General features: G+C 41.6%; 1 protein-coding gene across 1 annotated transcript in view; it reads right to left on the bottom strand.

Moving 5' to 3' along the window:
* ZNF385A (zinc finger protein 385A) overlaps positions 1 to 25589 on the bottom strand; it is a 150537-nt gene that overhangs the window by 47502 nt on the left and 77446 nt on the right. The window contains exons 3-4 of the mRNA XM_063293871.1: positions 6071 to 6181; positions 2345 to 2510 (exon numbers count right to left, since the gene is read on the bottom strand). Coding sequence (XP_063149941.1) covers positions 2345 to 2510; positions 6071 to 6181 — 277 coding nt within the window. The remainder of the gene's footprint in view (positions 1 to 2344; positions 2511 to 6070; positions 6182 to 25589) is intronic.

Below are 25589 nucleotides of genomic sequence, written 5' to 3' on the forward strand. Positions count from 1 at the left end.
TGCTTCTTTGCAGACTGTAGAAAGCAGGGACATCCAACCAAAATTCAGTTAACTTGTTCTGAATAACTGAGCTTGAATTCAGTCTAAATTGGAGGTCATTTTATTACTTATATTATCATGATTAATAAAATCATCTAGTTTCATGTTTTTAGCAGCATCACTACTTCAAAGTAACCACATTTATTAGGCTGTGAATTTAAAGGACCAGGACATGATTTCATTTCTTCTAGCTTGAAGAATAAATGGCTTGGTTAAGCTACTCTAAGCAGTAATGATCACTCATGCAGTGATGGGATGCAGATTAAACTTCCATTTAAAATAATTCTACATTTGCAGGGCCATTGACTTCTGGATACTTAATTTCAGCTCCTGCATTGTTGCTCTTTTCAAAATGGGTTGTTTTTTTTTAACTTTTAAGCTTGCCTCCTAAAGTTGGAGCATGTAGGCAAGTATATATTTTATTTACATAAGGCTGGACCAGATCCCTGAGAAACACCCCAAAAGACACACATGGGGACAATCCTGTCTTCCTTTTCAAAGCCACTTCTCCTGAATCTTCCTCTGGTCAGTTTTACTGGATGACCTCAGGTCCTAATATGATGAGAGGAAAATTCTCCTTTACCCACTGTATTCACATCACGCATAACTTTACAATACTCCCTCAAAACTTCTCTTAAATTGCATTCCCTTGAATGAAAAAGCTCCAAATTTAGAACTTCCCTTGCAGATGTGCTCTAGTGGCTTGATTATTTTGGCTCCACTTTTCTTCATCTTAATTATGTGCCATCAAGTTTGTGTCGACTCTTTGCAATCACATTTCTTGCCTCAACACAAAAATCCTTTTTGTGATGCAATGATGGAAACTATTCAGATTTGGGTAAGGTGTTGTCACACAGATAGTTCAATTTTCTAATCTTTCTCTAATAGTTCCCAATATGGAATTTCCCTTTTTTGCAGTTGTTATTCTCAGAATCCTTCATCAAGCAGTGTCTCAGATTTTGCCTATTAATTCAGTGATTTCTAAAGTACTGCAGTCATTTGTAGCTTTCACACAGGATAATACAGGTAGTCCTCATTTAGAGACTGCCTAGGTTAGCAACCGTTTGCAGTTACATTGGTGATTTAAAAGAAAGTAACTTTATGACCAATCCTCACATTTATGACCTTTGCAGGTCTGTAAAGTAAAGGAAAACTGAAGTAAGATTGTAAAATTGTGATGTTTCACTTAGTGACTGCTTCACTTAATGACTGAGTTGCCAGTCCCAATTGTGGTTGCTAAATGAGGACCACCTGTATACAACAGAGAAAGAGCACAAAATCTCACTCTGTTCTTGGAAAAGGCTCTGATATTTTAAAAAGCCTCTACATGGAATGACATACTTCCTCTAATCCTTGGCTGTCCATAGAATGGCTTGCCTCACATTTATAAAGGTGGCTGTTAGTCTTAACAAGTGGGTTTATTCCCCCTACCTTCCCTTGTCTCCCCTTTTCCTTCATCTCCCTTTCTCCAGAGCTACCAGTTGGATATGCTGCTTAGTTGCACTTCTGTGGAGGCTACAGCGTCAGAAATGCACCGAGGCTGGATAAGGTTAGTCACCCCCTTGCAGGTCACCGAAATCCCTCTTCTGCAGCTGGGAGGCAGAGTTCCCCAGGCAAGCACGCTGGCTACAGCCCCAGCTCCATTTCCACCAGCCATTGGAGCCATAATCAATGTTTAATTAGATGCGATTTAATTACCCGCTAGCTCAGCGGTCACTCGCACTGAGAAGCCAGCTCAAGTTCCCAGCATCAGGAGGACAGGCGCAACGTCAAAGACAGGATGTAAAATCTAACCTTCCCCCCTCTCGCTTTAGCACAAAGGTTTCACCCTCAACCCTGTAATTGATGCAAAATACAGCTAAGGTCTTATTGAACTCTGTAATTGAAGCAGAATGTGGGTAGTGCCCAGAGCCCTGTCTTTCTTTCCTAGCCAGCATTATCAATGTTTGTTTTAGCTTGCCCAGAACTGGCTCCACTGCAGAAGGGGAAAGGCTCATCATCCCTCCTGGCAAGTGAAGAGAACTGGCACAGAGGGCTGGGCTGAGAAACGTCCTCTTCTTATGCTCTGGCCTGGGAATACCTCTTCATTTCGCTAAAATCCAAAAGAAGCCAGTTCTAGAACTTCAAAGCATAAGTTCTGGAGTATATTCTGGTGCAACAGATTCACAGAGAAGTCATGAAAATCAGCTCAATATTTTTGGAGAATACAGATTCTCTATCAGACACACATACACACCAACATGTTCCTCAGGAAGCCCTTGGATTCTAGGGAGAACTTGAAATGAAGAAGGAAGAAGTTTAGTACCTGTGCGGTCAGAATCACTCTCCCCAGTGCTGGAGGATGGACTGCCTGCAGATCCTGGCTTGTCTCCCTCACGGGGTCCCGATTCCTTCTGCCGCGTTCTGGCTGCCTCAATTCCCTTTACTCGCCGGGCGTGGCGGTTCCCCTTGTAGTGTGCTTCAGCCTGGCTCTGTGCAAAGAAGAAAGAACTTCATGGACAAAGCAGTATGAGATCCCGAACCCATAATGTTACACGCACTGGTTGACGGGAACTGCACACATTTATAACATTTCTGGAGTATGTTACAAGTTTCTACCAGGCTAGGCCAGGATATCTAAGTTTGGTTTTTTTAAAATCGTATGGCATAGCAGTTCGGTGTTCATGCTGCTTTTTCTTGCTAGGAAATCCTTGTGCGGTTCAGCAGCCAGATGTGTAGACTATTTAGCCGTGACAAGTCATGTTGCCTGGGGTGCACCACGAGGAGGCTAGTCTATATTGCACCGAGTTGGGCTGAGAGAAAGTGACTGGCCCAAGGTCACCCAGTTGGCTTTCATGCCTAAGGCGGGACTAGAACTCACAGACTCCTGGTTTCTAGCCCAGAACCTTAACTTCTAGACCAAACTGGCTCTCGGATATCTAAGTAGAACACCCAAATAAATTGCCAGAAATGCTTTCAGACTAACTTGGTTTTTCCCCCTTGAAACTGGCATCCTTTGTCTCCTTTCCTTTTAAGGAACATTGTGACAATGAAGAACTAATTAATTCAAATCTGATCCCATTTATTATCTATACTAATAATGTTCTCCTAATAGATTACTTTCATCATCTTTCATGTGATCTTGGAGAGAATTTTTAAATATAGATGCTTACAATATTTATATTTGTACTTAAGTTTATGTATACAACAGAAGATGGTAGCACCTAACCATCCTTGACTGATCACCAAAAAGCTAAGCAGGGTAAGACCTGGTTAGTGCTTTGATGGGAGATCACCAGGAAATTCCAAAGAGGTAAATTAAACTAAGGAGTAAACAAACAAACAGACAAACCCAACTTTCAGAGAAGGAAATTGCAAACCACTTTTTTGTGATTGATGCCAAGGAAACAGTACAGACCTATCTCTGTACTCACCATGTAATTTACCTTTTTATGTATGTAAGTTCATACTTTGTTATACTTTTTCCTATTTTAATTTGCTTTTGTACATGATCTTTCTTAGGTTGTATTTTGGTGCTTTCTTTAATAAAGATGCAAAATCCCCACCTCAATATTTTGTTAATTTCCCCAGTTTTTCCCAGACCTGATTTGTGACTATTTTGGGAAAACAGGGGTGGGATGTGATACAACATGAATATAGCACTAGCTTGTCTAATATGCATAAGCAAAAAATGAAGCCTTTCCAAATTTTCTTGAATGAAAATACTCCCATTTACCGTCTTGGTACCAAGAGATAAACACATCTTAATTGCCTTTGTCTTCAGGAAAATAAAGGTTTTAATAACAATTTCCTTTTTTTTTTTGCATATTTTAATAATATTTAGTGCTTTTCTTTTCTTTGACCTAGACAGAACATTTTTAATAGTGCAAAACATCAGAACAACATAATTTCATATGATTTCACTAGATGCCCTCTAAGGTCAATTCCAACTCTATGATTCAGTAATTGTGTTTGAGGGCATCTAGTCCAACCTCTTGGTCAGTGCAAGAGCCACTTGAGTATCTTTGACAGAAAACTAACAGTCTTGTTTTAAGACCTCTGGCATGTCATGTGGCAGCCTGGCTTCCACTGTCTGACAACTCTTATAGTCAGGAACTTTATCCTGATGTGTAGCCTGAACCTGCTTCCTACTAATTTTAATCTATTAGCAGGGTTTCTCAACCTTGAAAACTTTAAGGTGTTGTGTGGACTTCAACACCCATGGCTGGCTGGGGAATTCTGAGAGCTAAAGTCCAAAAATCTTAAAGTTGCCAAGGTTGAGAAACCCTGTATTAGTTCTGTTCCTACCTTTTGGGACAATAGAGAATACATCTACTCTCTCTTCTGTGCATAAAGATATGCACAGAACTCAGATATTTGAAGGCTGCAATCATAACGCCCCACACTCATATTTTCTGTAGACTAAACATACCTAGATCCTTTAACTGTTCCTCAAAAGTCTTGGTTTCCAGACCCCTCTCCATCTCAACAGCCCTCTTCTGAACTTGCTCCAATTTGTCACTATCCTCTTTGATCTATGGTGCCCAGAACAGGATATAATACTCCACATGGGGTCTGACCAGAGCAGAGTGGGACAATTATGTCTGTGATCTGGATGCTCTACTTCTGTTAAAGCATCCCAAGATGGAATTTGCCATGTTAGCAACTGCTTCATTAAATTCAGTTCTTGATAGAAGCAAGAGAATATCAGGAGTCAAAACCATCTGCTTCCTTGGAAGGGAAGAACTTGGGAACTCATAGGCTACTTACCTTCCCTTGTCTCCTAACCTTAACAGTGCCTAACAATTCTAACTTTAACAACCTTATCTTGACATAGATAGGGTGGAACTAAGCATAACCAAAAAATACATCTCTGAACAATTCAATGTTTTTTCCTTCCTTTCTTTCCAATAATGTACAACATTAAAAAGAAAAATAAAATGTTGATGACAATGTCTTGTGCATCGTCTTGTGCATCTCCCCACACCTACATTACATCATGACTTGAAAAACCAGGTTAGGGAGAGATCATCATGGAGAAAATCTATCTATGTGGTCACTAAGAGTCAATAACAACTTGATGGCACATAATCAATCAATCAATCAATCAATCAATATCACATCATAGGCTTTTGGAGGAAGGGAAGTGCACTGTGTGATAAACACATTGCATTTTGTTGTATTACATCAGAGAAAGGGAACTGGTCTCCTTCCAGATGGTGCTTGACCAACTCCATCAGTCCACTAACATTTGGAGGGCTAACCAGCCCCAAGTCCTGATCTAAACTTTACTGGAATAAGATTTTTAAAAATACAAAGCATAAGAATCTTTAGAAGTGCCACCATAGCATTAGTTGGATCTTGAAAGAACACGATCTGCCCTGATTCTGAAATCATATCTGAGGTCAAGACTAAATGATTTGTTTGTTTTGCTTTTTCACTCAGCATCTTCACTAACTTTCTTATATCTAGTATGGTAGTTAGCATGAGGAACAACTAAGGGTTAACACAACTCTCCCTAATGTGCTTGACAGAGAAGGAAGACAGAGCAGGCAAGTTGCTCATAGAATGTCTCTCTTGGTAACTCCACCAAGACCTCATTTCTGTCTCAGACCATGGAGTTCCCCATCATTCAAAGAATAGACAGACCTACAATCTGACTTAGTACTCTGTCGGATCATATGCTAATCTGCAGATTTGCTATATGGTGCATTTTTGTTATTTTCTTTATATTAGTGTTATATTACAGTCAGGACTATGAAATTTATTCAAATGTAAACAAAAACTTGGTCTTGAGACACAAATTGGACAACGATCAACCCCTTTTTACAACCTACAATATAATCATCCCCTAATTCAATATGAGAAACTTCACCCATTCTCCAAATTGTTATATATATACAATTTCCCTAAAGAACTGAACCCGGACAAGTAAAAGGGATGTGATCTCAGCAACTTATTTATATATCCTTTGTAATATGCCCATTACTATCAACTGCACTCTCTGCCACCAAAAGGCACAGCAGAATGTCATGACTTTGTAAAGACTTACCTCAGAATTGAAACGGATCTGACAGACGTTGCAAGAGATGATGGGGCGTTTGGCCTTGGTTACAGGGACCCCAAATGTATGGTTGATCACTGCTTTCTGCACCGGGTCCATCTGCCAGGGGAAAATAAGTAGGAATTGTGGTCAGTGACTACATTGTACCTGGGACTTATAAAAGCCTACTTCTCATATAATGATGAACTGGAAGCCTAACCACATAATCCTGTCAATGCATGGCACAGCAAGTATTTGCACACCTCCAGTACCAACAGTGTCCCAACCCTATTCTTACCTCATCTTTTAGTGCTACAATAAGTGTTTTCAAGCTTATCCTGAAAGACAACTTGGGTTGAGTTCATTCTCGAAAGGCTCTAATGGAATCTGGCTAATCTATTGTAGGCTGATGAATCTATCTACAGCTGGATTCAAAGGAGAGAGGCTCTGCCTATATTAGGCTGGGTGAAATGGCCATCTCAGGTATTACCTTTCAAAATACCCCTGAAAGGTAGCTATTTTACAAATTAATACTATTTATTTGTTGTCATCACCTGTGATGAGGAATGTCTGAGACACTAAAAGGTCTCAGGCTAGCTTTAGCTGTTGAGGAGGTGATTGTGCAAATTATGTAAACTGTTTCCTACATATATTTTATATTGCTATACAGCTAGGTTTTATATACATGCTAATCTTCTCAAAATGATGACCTAGAGAGATACTAGAAATTATAGGGTATGGAGTCCTTGGTGCTCTCTGAGCCTTGTTGTTTTCTTGCAGATGTTTCATTGCCAGACTAGGCAACATCTTCAGTGCAAAGAGGGAGTGGGCCTTGTTCTCAGTATATATACTGTGGCTTGCCCTGCTTGTGTTGGTAGGGGTGTTGTTCTCTCCTTGGGAGTTGTTTGATTGGGCTGTTGTTTGCTGCTTGGTTGATTGCCTGAGTTAATAGTTCCTTGATTAGGGTGTATTGTGCTGTTTGATGGTTCATCTGGTGTTAATCCTGGTGTTGATTTTTGCATATCTGGGTGTTGATTGCTGGCAAGGGAGTGTACTGGTCTTTTGGCTTTTCTATTGTCTCTTTTGAATGGTATGTAAATGTTATTTACCTCTATGTGTCTGTTGATGGTTGCTTTGTCTGAGTGCCAGGCTTCCAGGAATTCTCTGGCGTTTTTGGATTTGGCTTGGTTTAGGATGCTCACAGTTTCCCAGTTGAAACTATGGTTGAGTCTGTCCATGTGTTGTGAGATTAAGGAGCTCTCGTGTCTTCTGACTGCTAGTTGGTGTTCATGGATGTGCTCTGCTAGTCTTCTGCCTGTCTGTCCTACACAGTGGCTGTTACAGTCTTTGCACTGTATGTTGTAAATAACTCCTGTTTTTTCTTCTTGGGCTATTGGGTCTTTTGGGTTGCTTAATAAGTTTTGAAGAATATGTTTTAGTTGGTTTATGTGGTACGGTGATGCCATGTAGTTGTAACAGTCTGTTGGTGGTTTCTGAGATGTTTCTGATGTATGGCAGTGTTTTCCTTTTCATAGTTTCCATTGGTTAGGTTGTAGTGGGTTGGGTGGTGAGGCACTTTTTGATGAAGTTGAGTGGGTATCCATTTTGTTGGAAGATGCTGTGCAGATGTTTTCTTTTTCTGGTATTCTGGGTTGCTGCAGTGTGTAAGTGCTCGTCTGAATAATGTTCTTACACAGCTCCTCTTGTGGGAGGTTGGATTGTTACTCTGGTAGTGGAGCACTTGGTTGGTGTGGGTAGCTTTCCTGTAGACTTGTGTTTCTAACTTACCATCATTTCCTCTACCAATGAGGATGTCCATGAATGGTAGTGAGTTGTTGTTTTCTTCCTCCCTTGTGAATTTTATTCCATTCAAGATGTTATTGATGGTTTTGTGGCTTTCTTCCAGTTGTTTCTTTTGTATTATGACAAAATGTCATCTACATACCGGATCCATACTTTGGGTCGTACGTGTGGGAGTGCTATCCTTTCCAGACGCTGCATTACGATCTCTGCTATAAGTCCTGAAATCGGTGATCCCATGGGTGTTCCTTTGACCTGTTGGTATATTTCTCCATCCAACTGGAAGTAGGTTGTAAGGCAGAGGTTGGTGAGGTCCATTATCCTGGGTATTTCTATTTTGGTGTATTTGGCTAGGTCAGGTGTGTTGTGCAGAACTGCAGCCATAGATTCTTTTGCTAGTGCCGGGTCTATGGATGTGAAGAGAGCTCTAATGTCGAATGATACCATGATCTCATCTTCTTCTATTTTTATGTTTTTGTTTTTATGTTTTTTATATTTTTATATTTACAATATACAATGCAAAGACTGTAACAGCCACTGTGTAGGACAGACAGGCAGAAGACTAGCAGAGCACATCCACGAACACCAACTAGCAGTCAGAAGACACGATGAGAACTCCTTAATCTCACAACACATGGACAGACTCAACCATAGTTTCAACTGGGAAACTGAGCATCCTAAACCAAGCCAAATCCAAAAACGCCAGAGAATTCCTGGAAGCCTGGCACTCAAACAAAGCAGCCATCAGCAGACACATAGAGGTAAACAACATTTACACACCATTCAAAAGGGACAATAGAAAAGCCAAAAGACCAGTACACTCCCTTGCCAGCAATCAACATCCAGATATGCAAAAATCAACACCAGGATTAACACCAGATGAACCATCAAACAGCATAATACACCCTAAACAAGGAACTATTAACTCAGGCAATCAACCAAGCAGCAAACAACAGCCCGATCAAAGAACTCCCAAGGAGAGAACAACACCTCCACCAACACAAGCAGGGCAAGCCACAGTATATAAACTGAGAACAAGGCCCACTCCCTCTTTGCACTGAAGATGTTGCCTAGTCTGGCAATGAAATGTCTGCAAGAAAACAACAAGGCTCAACAGCTACAAATATTCGCTTCGATTATAGGGTATACCAGATACGGATGGCATAACTCATAAGCCTGGACACTCCTGCAGGCAAGAGAACAGAAAGCTACAAACAGGACAATTGGGGAACAAAGGGATCCATGGAAGAATAATCTTCAGATGCCTTGGCATAATGGTGAAAGAGAGGAATGAAGTAAGGCTGTACTGTAGCTACAAGCATGAAATGGGAAGTTCCTAATTTAGCTCTCACCTCAGCCATAAACTCACTAGGTGGCCTTAGACAAGGCACTTTTTCTCAGCTTTGGCTGTCCTATCATGGAAGTAGGGGGAAGGACAAACAAAACAAAACAAACACCATGCATTCATACTGCTTTAACTGCAAGATGCTTTGAGTAACACTGATGGAACCATCACATGGTCTTCTTATACAAGCCTGCAGAACAGGTAAGGTCAAGAGACAGAGGGTCTCCTCACTCTCTAAGACCCCACACCATTTACTACATCCCACTGACTTCCATCAACAGCTCACTTCTTGAATAGCTTACTGAGCTAATGCAGACGGTGAGTTCTGAACTTCCTGACGTGCTTTACAAATGCAAAGCTATTTGAGCTTGCCACCATGCTGTATATGAGAGGGTTGTGAGATGTACAGTATGTACTTTTGTTCTTTCAGTATGAAAAGCTCATTTGGGCTGATGTGGGTCAGAAAGGACAAAGTGGAGGGTATGGCAAAGTGTTTAGTTTGGCATCGCCTTTGTCTTCTTATCCTAGGGGGACCTATAATGGTGGAGTCCTGGGTGCTCTCTGAGCTTGGTTGTTTGCTTGCAGATGTTTCATTGCCTGACTAGGCAACATCTTCAGTGTGAGAAGGGAATGGGGTTTGCTCTGTTTGTATACCGTAGCTTGCCCTGACAGTGTTGGTGGGGGTGTGGTTCTCTCCTTGATTAGGCTGTGGTTTAGTGTGTTTGTTTGTCTGAGTTGGTAGTTCCTTGATTGGGGTATTGTTTTCTGCGTGATCGTTTGTCTGGTGTTAATCTTTGCTTATCTGGGTGTTGATTGCTGGCAAGGAGGTGTTCGGTTCTTTCTCTTCTTTTGGGACCTATATTTGCCTGTATTCTGCAACCAAGGGCAGCAGCTTAGGGACTGAGTTCTGCTCATACATTTCTCTGTTGTCTCTGGCAGTAGCATAACTAACTGGAGGTCAGACTGAATAATTAGCCAGTCAGGCAGCCAAAGATTCTGGGCGTTTCCTGGGCTACTGCTCTGGCCATTCTATTTAACATGCTCATTTCTTGGGAAAACCAACAGTCTAGTCTCCCTGTTATTCCCACATGTCTCTCCTTGGACTCTTTCTATCTCAGTGATTATACATTTGCCTTGGATGTCTCCATATTGAGACAAGGACTTCCATGTGGAATGCACAATGCTGTCAGGAACTTGGAGAGCCATGAGTCTCGCTTACTCTCCACTAGAGTGAGGACTCTAGCCCTCATATGTGACTGAATTACAACTCCCAGTAGTCCCACTGAAGTTGGCCAACAATGAAAGATGCTGGAAGTTAGATATCTGTAAGGCCATAGGTTTCCATTCCTCCTTTATGACATTCCCAACTATTACAGCAAACACAATGTTTGTACTGGCTTGTTACAACCCAGTGCAAAAATGCAACTGGATGGGAAGAAGCAACTTCATGGCTAGAAGTGTCCCCTTGAAAATTCTGGCAGCCCAGAATATAGTTAATAAATAAAGTCTTGGCACAAACCTGGAACATGGCCCAGGCTGGGTTAGCTCTCTGGCCCTTACTTCTGTGATTGTATTATAAATTGACAACATGCAGCTGCCGAAAGTCTGCCACCAATTGCCTGATGACAGAGACATTTAATATATGAAGAAAGACAAAAATTGAGGGCAGAGCACCATACAGAGACTCTCAGAGTACGTAAGTAGAGTCCCAAGTACCCCATTAAGGAAATGGCATCCTCTCCCCTTTGGGTGAAGTATTTAAACCATCTCTGCTCCAGTTGGATTTGTAATACAAATAGAAAACTTTAAATTAGCCAAAATGCTCCTCTGCACTTCAAATGCTTCTTTTCCGCATATTTTTCTACTTGAATAATTACCATGGGGTTAACATCAAAAGCCTAAGTGAGGCTCAAAGGCAATTTATGAAAATGGCTACTGATTCACCCAAGCAGGGTGTGCTCTCCGTACCTCATTTTGTGTCTGTTACAGCAGAGAGTGTTTTGTATGCAAAAGCTTGTCTATTATTAAAACAGCGCACAAGCTTTCAGATGATTAAGTCCCAACAAATATCTTGCATGTCTCTATTTAATCACGTGTCCTGTCTTGTCTCCCCTCTCTGAGGGCTTTTGTTTCTCATTGAAAAAAATCTTAATTTTACCTGCACATGTTTTCCAGGGGAAACTAAAAATGGCTATCTGTAAACCCAGTTACTTCACAGTACCATTTCACGCCCCACCCACTCTTTTCTGACAAACTAGTTCAAATTTATGGAATACTGTAGGTGTTGTGTAGGAAATAATCACATAAATTCATTTTTACAACAGGAAGGTAAAAAGAGAAGCAGCACAACAATCCAATGTGCATTAGTCCAGAAAAAGGAAATATATAAATGTATTGAAAGCAGAGGAACATTTGATTTGAGATAAAGGAACAGAGTTAAAATTAAACAAGCATGTAATAGGAGAGGTCCTTAGAAAAATCTTCCTTTGCTCACAGTTCCCAAGTAATGTTTGGATGTGCTATGATAACCAGCACTAGAGATCTGAAGCATCAAAGCTGTTTTTTATTTTATTTATTTATTTATTTATAAATTTATTCACCACCCATCTCCCCCTCATGGGGGACTCTGGGCAGTTTACAATAAAACTGTTCAGACATTACTTGATTCCTGAAATGTAAGATGAGACAACCCTACTCCAGAAGATCCTACTCCGCACAATCATCTAATCATGGTAAAAAGTTAACTAACAAATACTGGAGGAAAACCTTAGGAAGATTAGTTGATTCCCCATTCCCTGTGAGAAAACATTCTTGCTTTTCTAAGAGATTTCTCAGTTCACCTTTCTACTCAAGGTGTGGGGAAAGAAGGGAGAAATGATGTGAATCTCTCAGCACCAGGTAACTTACAAACAGCCACAAAGAGGTAGCTTTCCTTTACTTTTTTAGTCATCAGCAATTCTGAAGTTAACCTATCAAGAAAGATATAGCCTTCTTCTATTTGAGGGGAACAAAAGTTACGGGGTAAACTATAACAGGTTCAAATGCACCAAGCTGAGAAAAATCTTTTATGCAGAAGAAATTCACTGCATGTAAATAAAACTTTAACAGCTTTGTTTGGCCTTTTAAATATATGAAGAGGCACATTTTACATGTGGATCTTCATATATTTGTGTAGGGTAGTATAAAGTGCTAATTATTGCTATACAGTAATCTTAGTTTATAATCCAGCCAAAAAAACTTTTATTATTTGATTAAGAATATAATAAATCCTCCACTACAGTGTAATGCTCCATCAGGCTGGCTTTGCAAGCAACTTCCTTTGATTTCAGCTTGTCCATACAGTAAAAGCAACTGAGAATAAATCTCCCTGGTCTCCATGATGAATGGAGGATGCACAAGGTGACTGGCATGGGCCCCAGCTTCAGTCAACAACCAGTTAAAAGACAGGCTATGCTTCTATTCTTCCTTCGCTCAGTTACTTTTAAGAGAATGAAAACAAGTTCACTCTTGGTTAAATCCAAATCAACTGTCATTTTAAGACATACATTGCATTCCTGGGGAATTTCTGAAAGTTTGCTGAACCACAATGCATTTGCCTAGTATAGATAAGGAAGAAAAGTCCAGGTCTGGCAGAGAATAACCGAGCCCCTGTAAATCTCTGTCTCTCCTGCACACCGTAGCTGAGCAGGATGGGCCACCACCAAGTTCTGCAGGCCTCTCTAGACTTTTGCTGCGACGAGGAAGGATTTTCATGCTCTTGTAGGAGCTGCTGCCCTGCTCTGAGGACATATATTAGAAATTAGTTACTCTCCCCTGCTCCGCCGCCAGTAACAGCATCCCTGTCAAAACAGCAGGCCGTAAACTGGAACTGCTTCACATGGCTCCACAGGGAAGGGGAGGCATGCAACAGCTGTTTAAATAGCCCCCCCTTCATCCCACGCTTGGCCAGGATGTTCAAGTTCACCCCTTGCACTAAGATAGTATCTTCCAGATACTTAGATCTGAGATGTACAGGAGTAAAATACTGTGATGCAGCCCTTGCTGGATAGAATCATTTTAGGCTGCAAATGAATCCTTGATGCCCTTTGCAATCCTGAAAACTGGGCTCTCTGGGACAAGATTTAAGTCTAAACTTAACGGGGTAATTTTCTGTTTAATGTTCTAGCCTCAGACAGAGGAACATTCAACCATGTTCATCTTGGCGTGATATCATAGTTATGCAAGAACAGCAATTTTTATATATATATATATATAAATGTACATATATATACACACACACACATATATATACATATAAACTTTATATACATACATATATATATGCATGAGATACGTGTATGTATGTGTGTATCTCATGCATGTATATATGCATGATTTATATATAACACACACACCACACACAGATATATATACTTTAAAAAAAAAAATCTGTTTAATTGTGTCTGATCCTCGGAGACCGCCTGGACAAGTCCCTGCAGTTTTCTTAGCAAGGTTTTTCAGAAGTGCCTGCTTCCTAGGGCTGAGAGAGAGTGACTGGCCCAAGGTCACCCAGCCAGCTTTCATGCCTAAGCCAGAACTAGAATTCACAGTCTCCTAGTCTCTAGCCTGGTGCCTTAACCACTACATCAAACTGGCTCTCTTATATATACATTTTTATTACACAGAGGCACTTTTTTCTTTTTGGTTCCGTTAATTAAAGGCATTTTTAAAATAAACAAATAAATAAATAACCCTGGGTAGGCAACTTTCTAGTGTCTGAGGACCATACTTGTTCTTTGCTTTTCTTATCTTCTGACAAAACTTTTAATAAGTCTTTTAGGTACTTCAAAAATAAGTCAGTATAATGAGGAGGAGGTTCCAGAGAGGGCAATGGGTCACAGTGCCGGAAGAGACAGGTGGCTCCATGTTGCCTATCCATGCTTTTATACCCTGTTACAAGCCATGGCTTTCCTGGGTCTGAGAAACAGAACTCTAAGGAGCAGTTCAGCACATCTCTTTCACTTGCAGCTCAACAAGGTCTGCCCACTAACATTGCTGGCTTCCACCCATCTACACAAACTCATCCGACAAGCTGCTGCTCCTGCTTATCCAATACCTTCTAAAAGGCAATTACTTAAGCATGCATGTTGCCTGTAGCTCCCTCATTTCTGAGTTCCATTGCTGCTACCAAGAAAGTGGGAAAACATGAGCAAAGCTTGCAAGAATGGTAAGTCACAGAAGCTATAGTGGAATAGTAAAATGGCAACAAAATGTAATTACTGTGATTGGCTGAATCTGGAAAGATGGCTATTCTGGAAAAAGAAATGTCAGTGCAGAGTACCCTTGAGGATACGTAACTGCTGCAAAGACAAACTAGCGATTCCCAAGCAAGTACAAGAGTACAATTTACAATTTGGAATGGAGAAACACAAATAAACATAAGATTCAAGTACTGTTTAAGAGTAGGACCGCAGGTTGCAGGATTGAGGAAAGCTGACTTTAAAACCACAATAGTTTGAGATAATTGCCAGATCTTCACAAGATTACCTAACCTCCCAAGCCATCTTTGCAATAAACTGTCCGCAGCTGGGTGCTATTAAAGTTATACAAAGTTTAAAGGTGCCTAAATTAAACTCACCTAAATTAAAATATAGGCGTACAAACTGTGAAAGAAGAGGAAAATGCCAATTGCGGTTGACAATGTTAACTGAATTACCATTAAAATGAAGAATGTTTTAGTAAACTGTTTTGGACTGTGGATGCAGTGCCTGGTTTTGCCACAAAGTAGTAAGAGCCAGCATGAGAATATCTGTATAGCTCTACAGTATCTGCTGCTCCAGGAAGGGAGGGAAGAAGGTGGTAGTTGGAGAAGAGCCAGAGTAGATACAGCTGGGAATTAACAAAGGGGCACATCTCTGCACCTTGCCCCTCTCCAGCTATGCCAATTTGAAAAGACAGCCAGAGGGAGGAGGAGATTAACTAGAGGCTAATCCATGTATGTACCAGGCTCAAATTATCCTACTTTGGACAGATTATGCAAAGACCCAGCTCTCTGGAGAACTCTCTGATGCTGGGAAAGATGGAAGAGAAGAAGAGGATGACCAACAGCAAGGTGGAGGGACTCAATTAGAGTGGCGATGGGTGCACCATTGGAAGACCTGAAGAACCAGGTTAGGGACTGATCGTCTTGGAGAAAATCTATCTATGTGGTCGCTAGGAGTCGAAAATGACTTGAGGGCACATAATCAATTAAAAAAAATCTATTCATGGATATAAATCACTTCATGATTCATGCACAGACTATTTCCAATTAAAAGATGGTGCATGGTTACAGAAGCTTTATGGGGTCTGATTTCTAATAAGACATATTACATATAGAGGCATTTTTGTTGTTGTTGTTGTTTATTCATTTAGTCGCTTCCGACTCTTCGTGACTTCATGGACCAGTCCACGCCAGAGCTGGTCGTCAACACCCCTGTCGGTCGTCAACACCCCCAGCTCCCCCAGGGACGAGTCCATCACCTCTAGAATATCATCTATCCATCTTGCCCTTGGTCGGCCCCTCTTCCTTTTGCCCTCCACTCTCCCTAGCATCAGCATCTTCTCCAGGGTGTCCTGTCTTCTCATTATGTGGCCAAAGTATTTCAGTTTTGCCTTGAATATCATTCCCTCAAGTGAGCAGTCTGGCTTTATTTCCTGGAGGATGGACTGGTTGGATCTTCTTGCAGTCCAAGGCACTCTCAGAATTTTCCTCCAACACCACAGTTCAAAAGCATCGATCTTCCTTCTCTCAGCCTTCCTTATGGTCCAGCTCTCACAGCCATACGTTACTACGGGGAACACCATTGCTTTAACTATGCGGACCTTTGTTGTCAGTGTGAGGTCTCTGCTCTTGACTATTTTATCGAGATTTGTCATTGCTCTCCTCCCAAGAATTGAATGTCTTCTGATTTCCTGACTGCATTCAGCATCTGCAGTAATCTTTGCACCTAGAAATACAAAGTCTTTCACTGCTTCTACATTTTCTCCCTCTATTTGCCAGTTATCAATCAAGCTGGTTGCCATAATCTTGGTTTTTTTGAGGTTTAGCTGCAAACCAGCTTTTGCACTTTCTTCTTTCACCTTCATCATAAGGCTCCTCAGTTCCTCTTCACTTTCAGCCATCAAAGTGGTATCATCTGCATATCTGAGATTGTTAATGTTTCTTCCAGAGATTTTAACTCCAGCCTTGGATTCCTCAAGCCCAGCTTGTTGCATGATGTGTTCTGCATACAAGTTGAATAGGTAGGGTGAGAGGATACAGCCCTGCCGTACTCCTTTCCCAATCTTAAACCAGTCCGTTGTTCCATGGTCTGTTCTTACTGTTGCTACTTGGTCGTTATACAGATTCCTCAGGAGGCAGACAAAATGACTTGGTATCCCCATACCACTAAGAACTTGCCACAATTTGTTATGGTCCACACAGTCAAAGGCTTTAGAATAGTCAATAAAACAGAAATAGATGTTTTCTGAAACTCCCTGGCTTTTTCCATTATCCAGCGGATATTGGCAATTTGGTCTCTAGTTCCTCTGCCTTTTCTAAACCCAGCTTGTACATCTGGCAATTCTCGCTCCATGAACTGCTGAAGTCTACCTTGCAGGATCTTGAGCATTACCTTACTGGCATGTGAAATGAGTGCCACTGTTCGATAGTTTGAACATTCTTTAGTGTTTCCCTTTTTTGGTATGGGGATATAAGTTGATTTTTTCCAATCTGATGGCCATTCTTGTGTTTTCCAAATTTGCTGGCATACAGCCTGCATTACCTTGACAGCATCATCTCGCAAGATTTTGAACAGTTCAGCTGGGATGCCGTCGTCTCCTGCTGCCTTGTTATTAGCAATGCTTCTTAAGGCCCATTCAACCTCACTCTTCAGGATGTCTGGCTCTAGCTCACTGACCACACCATCAAAGCTATCCCCGATATTGTTATCCTTCCTATACAGGTCTTCTGTATATTCTTGCCACCTTTTATAGAGACATATTACACATTATATACGAAGTCATAACTTAATACTCTAGGTATCAACATACTGTTCTGAATTTGCCACAAGAACGAACATGAAAGAGGTTTTTAAAACTGCAAACCTACCATGAACAAAGGAACAGTCTGCAAGGAGAAACAAAATTGCTTACCCTCTCCCCACACATTATTAATTCAAGACCATCAAATGAAACTGGACAAGCAAAGAACTCGCTTCATACAACAAGCATTTCATATATGCTGCCTAGGCCTGCTATAGTTTCTGCAAATTTTAATTCACGTTAAATTCAGGAAATTTAGAAATCAACCAGGAGACCGAGTTCTAGTTCCGCCTTAGGCATGAAAGCCGGCTGGGTGACTTTGGGCCAGTCCCTCTCTCTCAGCCCAGCCCACCTCACAGGGTTGTTGTTGTGGGGAAAATAGGAGGAGGAAGGAGTGTTAGGTATGATCCCCGCCTTGAGTTATTTATAAAAAAAATAACAAAGGTGGGATAAAAATCTAAAAAAAACAACCTTCAATTTACTTGATCGGTGGGATTAGCATAAAGGGCCCACATGGTGTTCTACAATTATTTTTGATTCTGGAGTGGTACTAAGATACAGAAGGAAAAAAATGGCTTTTTTTGTTTTCAGCAATGAATGGTTGTATCTGCTTGCCTGTTCATGCTGAAATAAATAAATAAGGAACAAATGGGCAATTCATTGTATCAAATGTTCAGAGTTAAATTTTTAAAAAATGGGAGTAAGTAAATTCAGTTAAATTTAAACCAGTTGATCTGTTAGGCAATCTATTACCAGCTCAGGGTTTTTTTTTCCTTACTGATTGGTAACCTCACTGACATACGTGCGTTTTAAAAAGAATTAGATTTCATTTCCAAGAAGTTCTCTGTCACTGGCTAATTAACGTGATTGCTCTGGATGCAGCTTGCACAGTCAGAGTCAGCATACCACTCGTTACGAGAGATTGAGAACAGATGACTATCCCCTTGTCCAATTCAGACAATTTCGCCTTGCCCATCTGGCTGGCAAGCTCTAATGACAAAGGCCTGGACTGAGTGAATCTTCAACTCATCTGGCACAACTGGCTTTGCAGCTTAAAAACATTCAGTGATCTCTTTTCCAAGAGACAAGGAGTCTGCATAGACTATTCCCTTTCTTTGGAGAAGGAACCACGAAACAGTTGGAATAGGAAAGAACAAAAAAGGGGAAGGGAGGCCACAGCTATTTTAAGAAAACGCCTTTCCAAAAATAAAAACTTTTGTTTTTTTAAAAAAATCACTTTTGCAAAAAAGTCACCACAACAGTACAAAATCCAAGAAGGGCAAGGAAAAGTGGTGGAAGATGAGAGGGGAAGTGAAGGCGGTTGAGGGAAGGAAGAAGACTCAGGGGAGCAGATAGTTACTGCAGTCAGCACCAATCTGGGAAAGGTGACTTTGGAGGCTGTTATTGATCCTTCTGCAGGACTGACCTCGTGAAATCATCTGCCAGAAATACGGGGAAGGGAGCTATTGCGAGGATTAAGGGGGGTGGCGGATCAATGCAGCTTGCTTGGTATAGGATTCAGATTCACCAGCACTGCTAGTTGCTTTGCACAAAAGAAAACGGACAGGTCTCCCTGCTCAGAAAACACTTATATTAGAAATATACAATATACAGATGAAAAGGAAAAAAAGAGCCAGCCCAAGGCATTTGGGGCACCCCCCTCCAAAAATAGCCAAATATGAGATCCTGTGAGTTCCAAGCGATGTGCACTGGAGGGCTCCTGAAGGATTGTGTCCCATTGATCAGCACTTTGTACGAAACAACCACCCTGATTTTTCTTGGAATCTGGGTATTCCTTCCCTACTTCCTTCCTGTGTTGCTGCTAAGCAACAGCATTTTAATATGGGATCCTTCTTTCATAACACCTGGTCTCTATGGCACTGCCTGAGGCCTTGTCTCCCATTAAGACTTCCCTTACGAAGACAAGGATGTGCTGCCAGGCAAGGCATTTGCCTGCCTCATTCACAGATGATGATGTCACCTTCCACTTATAACCTTCCAATGCTGTCCCACTGCTCTGACTTTTGCTTTCCATCGACGTTTGAATGGATACAAGTTGTGCATTCCTGATTACTTACAGCCTTATACACACTTAAATGTGAATAAAACCCAACAAACTCAGTAACACCTACTTTTGAGTGCAGCTGTACTAGTAAAATTAAGGCAGAAAGGTGGGTCCTGTGACTCTCCCAATATCACTATACTATGACTTCCAATGATGCTATGCTGTGACGTCAGCCAATGTAGCCAGTGATGAGGAACATCAAGAGCTGTCGTGCAACAGCATTTGGCGGGCTACAGGTTCTCCCACCTTAATAGCGTTTCTCCTCTGCCTTCCCACACTAGGTTGGCTTTGTCAGTGAAGACAGAGACAACTTTTTACAGCTGGGGTTGTTCTAATGAAATTTCCTTAGACCAGGGTTTCTCAACCAGGGTTCTGTGGAACCCTGGGGTTCCATGAGAGGTCCCTAGGGGTTCCCTGGGAGATCACGATTTATTTAAAAATTATTTCAAATTCAGGCAAGTTCACATTAAAGAGGTAAGTTTCATTCTTTATTTTTAGTTTAAGAACACCATTAATGCATATATACAGGCCTACCTAGGAAACAAATATAATAATTGTGTAACTTCTGGCCTATATTTGAGCCTGAATGTGCAAGGGTTCCCTGAGGCCTGAAAAATATTTCAAGGGTTCCTCCAGGGTCAAAAGGTTGAGAAAGGCTGCCTTAGATGTCCCCCCCCCCACTTTTAAGGTGAGTTTGAGGTGGTAATAGGGTAAGTTTGCTCTTAACCTTTGGAGAGGTGGAAATGGAGAGGAGTCCAACATGATTCTTCAGGCTTTCAGCATGGTTTCAGGTTGTGGGCATGAAATTGATAAAAGATGAATCCACAAATGAATACTTGGGAAGGGACACTTATATTCCAATCCAATGTCTGGTCTGTTGAAAAGGAGGTTTGCACTGGCGGCTGCAAAATTTGGTTGATATGGCAAATTAGGGAAGCTTATTGTAAAAAATCTATCTATCTATCTATCTATCTATCTATCTATCTATCTATCTATCTATCTATCTATCTATCTATCTATCAAAATGTGTAACCAACAGACAAATGCTGATGACCTAAGGCCACAAGCTCCAACAGCAAAGCATAGTCCAATCCAAGTCTACACTTCTATGATTCCTCTGTATATCTTTTTGGATATGTATCTTTGAGAGTCGAAACAATGTGAGACAGGAGTCCAGAATCAGCTCTCCCAATTTTTAAAGCCTGAAAATAGCCACAGGAGGTTCAGATGTTGACTGAATAGTGGTTTTTTTTTTAAGGCATTTTTTTCCACTGCTATTTTTCTACTTAAATTGTTCCTATGCTCCTTTTTGTCCATTCTGCCCCCACCCCACCCCCACACAAAGCAGAAAACAATTTGGATACCTGTATTTCCCCACCAAGATAATAGCAATTTCAAGAAAGAGAGGATACAGGGATTTAGAGAGACAATATGGACGAAAAAGGCTGAACACGTACAAACACTGGAGCCATTCTGGTCAAAAATGAGGCTTTTTGTGGTATTCTGAAGGATTTTTAAACATGTTGGGATATCAGATATCCAGCTACTTTCAGTCTTGAGCCAGATAGATGGCAACCTAGAAGTCACAAGGCAGCAAGCCAAGCCATTGGTTATACAAGGTCACCAAAGCTTAGGGCATTGGCATTACAGTCCCCTATCCCAGCCACAGATCCCTTCTCCTGCAGCAGAGGGCAGAAGGAACCCAGGAGTCCTAGGTGTGGGGTAAACTAGCTTTCTTCACCAACCCAGAGACCCTGGCAACTTCCCAGGCCCTGTTACTCTACCTGTTAACATTTCCACTGACTTTGCCCAACTTGTAATAGATATCACTGCTGCTCAAGGCCAAGGAGAGTGTCATCACAGCCTCTCAGCAAGGATCCATTTAGACATGCTCCTCCTCTAATTAAGTGTAAGATGTTGCTAATTAACAATATGTTGCTAGAGGACAGCTGAGGAAAGGTTTTCTATCAACAGTCAAGGAAGGGGGGGCATGCTTTTTTTTTTTTTTTGCAGCAGACTAATCATAAAGGAGCCAGACTCAGTCAAGTTTTAGCTTCGTTTATTCCAATGGATAAGACTAAGCCCTGGTGTAATCTATATGATTGGAAAGTGCTTTGCTCATGTTTTATTTAATTACAAATTAAAATTTACCCAATTTACAGTGATTGACACAACACCCAAAACCCATCCACTCAAACTAATTGCTAAATATGTCAAATATTAATTAAAACAGTAATAGAGACATCTATCAATTACAATAATAATACATATTCTGTCAGTTTTCAAATCTTGGTTATTACTTTTCCTGACATTGTTATGAAAACTTAAATGAATATTAATGACCAAGGAGTTTCAATAATTCCCTTTGGCTTTTATCCCAGAATCCCACAGACAGCACAAACAGTTACAAAATATTTTAAAAGGAGAATTACTGTAAACCGTGTGCTCATACCAATTGCAAAGTCTGGCACAAGAGTGTCATGACTTACAGGGTAGGGGTTACCTGCCTGGGTATACCCCATTTACTTTTGCTTATATTAAGTACATGCCAGCAAAATGGTGCCCACCCCATTTACTGCTGGAACATTTTATTTATATGCTAACATTCAGCTGGAAACCGCCTTCCCTTTCAGTTACCTCAAGAGAGCCATCTGCTCTACCACCAGTCTGCCATCTCTTCCTTTCTCAAGGCTGAACCCGTCAAGTGGTCTCCATCTCTCCAACCTCCTGATTATTCTTGCTTTCTTTCGTGAACTCATCCCAATTTGTCTCCTCCTTAAAGTATAACACCCAGCTACTTATGGGATTAGACTAATGTGTAACAGAATGAAACTACTGTATTGCTTTCTATGATCCAGAAGCTACACTTCTACTGATATAGCCTAGAGTTCCATTTGGGCAGCCTAACATTATTATTTAGCTAAAAAACCAAAATGGTGATCCAAAAATGTTGGCAAACAGGTAGAATTCTGGAAAAACTCCACCTCTGCCACTGTACTGATTTCAGAGTAGATCTGAAATTATCTGACTGAGCCCAGGCACCATTTCACCTCCCAAACACGTGATCCAGTCATGAGTTAGACTGGAGGAAAGACCATAAGTGCCTCCCTTTCTCTTTAATAACAATGCTGCTCCATTCAGATGAACTTCCATTCCCTTGGGATCCACTATCACAAAGAACTGACAGAACTGTATGACATCACATGGTGGGGATGTCATCATGGTTCCTCTTAGATCCCTTAGTTGCTGCACAGAAAAAGCAGGAGAGTTGCAAACGCCATGGGTTGCCTAGCCTTCATGCATTCAGTTTAACATAAGTACAAAAGAACAATGCGACTGACTGTACACACAGAAACATCAAGTGACTAGAAGCCTTGCTTTTTCTGATAAACAACTGCATTAAAGTAGGGCTCCTATTAGGATCAGAGTGACAACTCAACCACCTATCAGGAGAGAAGATGAAAATTTAATCATGCTCCATGCTTTCAAGATGAAATAATGCCATCTAAACCCACACAGTTCAGTATCTTTGAACTTCTACTCCGATATGTCCCCCTTCCACATAGGATCTAAATAAAACACTATATTTTGGCTCAGTGTTTTTCTGCAAAATCTGGCCTCAGTTCACATGTAGAAGCCTAACCATGCACCCAACAGATTCCTCAAAAAGAATTTACATACTCACAGTAGCTGAGAGAATACCATTAAGACACAGTATTTTATGTATCAAAGCTTAATTGAGCTGCAACCTTTAAAGAGGAGAAATACAAAACAAGACTAAAGATCATATCACAAAATGCAGAGTATGAAGGAAACAGGAACAGAAAATTATTTAGATGAGAGCAGGACTGAATGATTACGCTGAACAAAGCAGAAAATGTTAATTCAAAAGGCTGTGTGTATTCTATACATACAGAATTACAGATAAGATACCCATATGATATAAATAATACAACAGGAGAAGCAGAATTCTGTGACTTGCATAAAGTATTTATTTTTCAAATTTCTATCACTTTCTATCACAAAGTATGCAAATTTGTATTGTTTTATTTTTGGTGCAACTCTGCATTTTGTGTATGTATATATTTTTGTTATTTTTTAATCTGCTTTTGTTATGACTGGATGGGGCAGAAGTATTGAAATGTGTGTTTCAGCCCAACCTCACCAAATGCATTCCAGAACATAGAGGTACAAGAAGTAGAAACCAGCTCCTGAAAACAAGCAACCCCACTAACTGAAATTCTCAGGGACTCAATTCTGTACTCCCTGCCATCTTCCATGTTGTTGTCACTACTGTTGTTGTTATTTTCTTCATCCAAAGAGCCAGTCTGGTCTAGTGGTTAAGGCAACGGGCTAGAAACCAGGAGAGGGTGAGTTCTAGTCCCGCCTTAGGCATGAAAGCCGGCTGGGTGACCTTGGGCCAGTCCCTCCCTCTCAGCCCAACCCACCTCACAGGCTTCTTGTTGTGGGGAAAATAGGAGGAGGAAGGAGTACTAGGTATGCTCGCTGCCTTGAGTTATTTATAAAAAATAATTAAGATGGGATTAAAATAAAATAAAAAATAAAAGGAGGGAGCTGGGGGTTATACCCGGGGATCTGCTGCACGGTCCAGCGGAGGCCCTGGCTGCCGCCTGGAATAGGGAGGTGGCTGGGGCCTTGGACAGGATCGTGCCTGTGCGGCCTCTCTTATCCCATGAAACCCGACACTCCCCGTGGTTTGCAGAGGGGCTGAGGGTTCTGAAGAGGATTAAGAGACGCCTAGAGTGCCGCTGGAGGAAGACAAAGATTGAATCTGACCGAACACTGGTTAGAGCTGCTATTAAGGCCTACCTTGTGGCGGTAAGAGCGGCGAAACGCCAGTATTTCTCTGCTCTTATTGCATCCGCAGAATGCCACCCGGCGGCCCTGTTCAAGATTACCCGATCCCTTCTGGGGAAAGAGGACCTAGAGATCCATCTTCAGGGCTGAGCTGAGGAGTTTTCTAGGCATCTGCAGGATTAAATTGCTCAGATTCGCTCCAAGTTGGACTCTGAGCATGAGGCAGTATCTGGGGAGATACCCGGGGAACGTTCTTACCCTGTTCTCTGGGAACAGTTCGATCCTGCTGAGCCCAAGGAAGTGGACAGGATCCTCTGGACTGTAAACACCACCTCTTGTGCTGGTTTACCTCCTTCCTCCAGGGACGGCCCCTTCTTTGTGGGGTGCCGCAGGGATCAGTACTCTCCCCTCTTCTTTTTAACATCTACATGAAACCGCTGGGCGAGATCATTCATCACCATGGGATGAGGTATCATCAGTATGCTGATGATACTCAATTGTATATCTCCATCCCAGGTGAAGTAACTGATGCTGTGGCCACCCTTTCTGAGTGTCTGGGGGCTGTGGGGGCCTGGATGGGGAACAACAGGCTTCGACTGAACCCCAGTAAGACGGAGTGGCTGTGGATTAATGGCACCTCGTGTGCCAGGAACTTGTCATCTTTAGTGCTGGATGGGGTTGCACTGCCCCAGACAGACCCGGTGCGTAACTTGGGGGTCCTCTTATGACTTATGACTCCTGCTCAAAGAGCAGATAGCAGTCGTGGCCAGGAGGGCCTCTGCACAACTTCATGTTGTGTGCCAGTTACGCCCTTTCCTGGACCGAGAGGCCCTCTGAACAGTCACTCATGCCCTGGTCATCTCCCATATAGATTACTGTAATGCACTCTACATGGGGCTACCCTTGAAGAATATCCAGAAGCTACAGCTGGTCCAGAATGCGGCTGCGCGGTCAATCTTGGGTGCTCCAAGATTTGCACACATAACACCTCTGTTGCGTGAGCTCCACTGGGTCCCAGTTTGCTTCCGGGTCCAATTCAAGGTGTTGGTTATCACCTTTAAAGCCCTACATGGCATGGGACCAGGATATCTGAGTGACTGTCTCATCCCTATTACATCCACCTGCCCTATCTGGTCATGCAGGGAGGGCATGTTACGAGCCCCATCTATAAAAGAATTCCATCTAGCAGGGTCCCGGAAGCGTGCCTTCTCTGCTGTAGCTCCTGCCCTTTGGAACATCCTTCCCCCAGAGGTGAGATAAGCCCCCTCATTCCTGGACTTCCGCAAAAGATTAAAGACCTGGTTTTGTAGGCAGGCTTGGAATGGGAGGGTGAATAATTACACCTGGGGATGGCTAGCGCCTACCACACTGAAGGACTGATTAAGATCTTTTCGCCATGTAGATTTTATTATATTTATATTTTTATTGTATTTTGTAACGTAATAGTTTTATATTTT

The sequence above is a fragment of the Candoia aspera genome, chromosome 2, assembly GCF_035149785.1.
Source record: "Candoia aspera isolate rCanAsp1 chromosome 2, rCanAsp1.hap2, whole genome shotgun sequence".
NCBI classification, from domain to species: Eukaryota; Metazoa; Chordata; class Lepidosauria; order Squamata; family Boidae; genus Candoia; species Candoia aspera.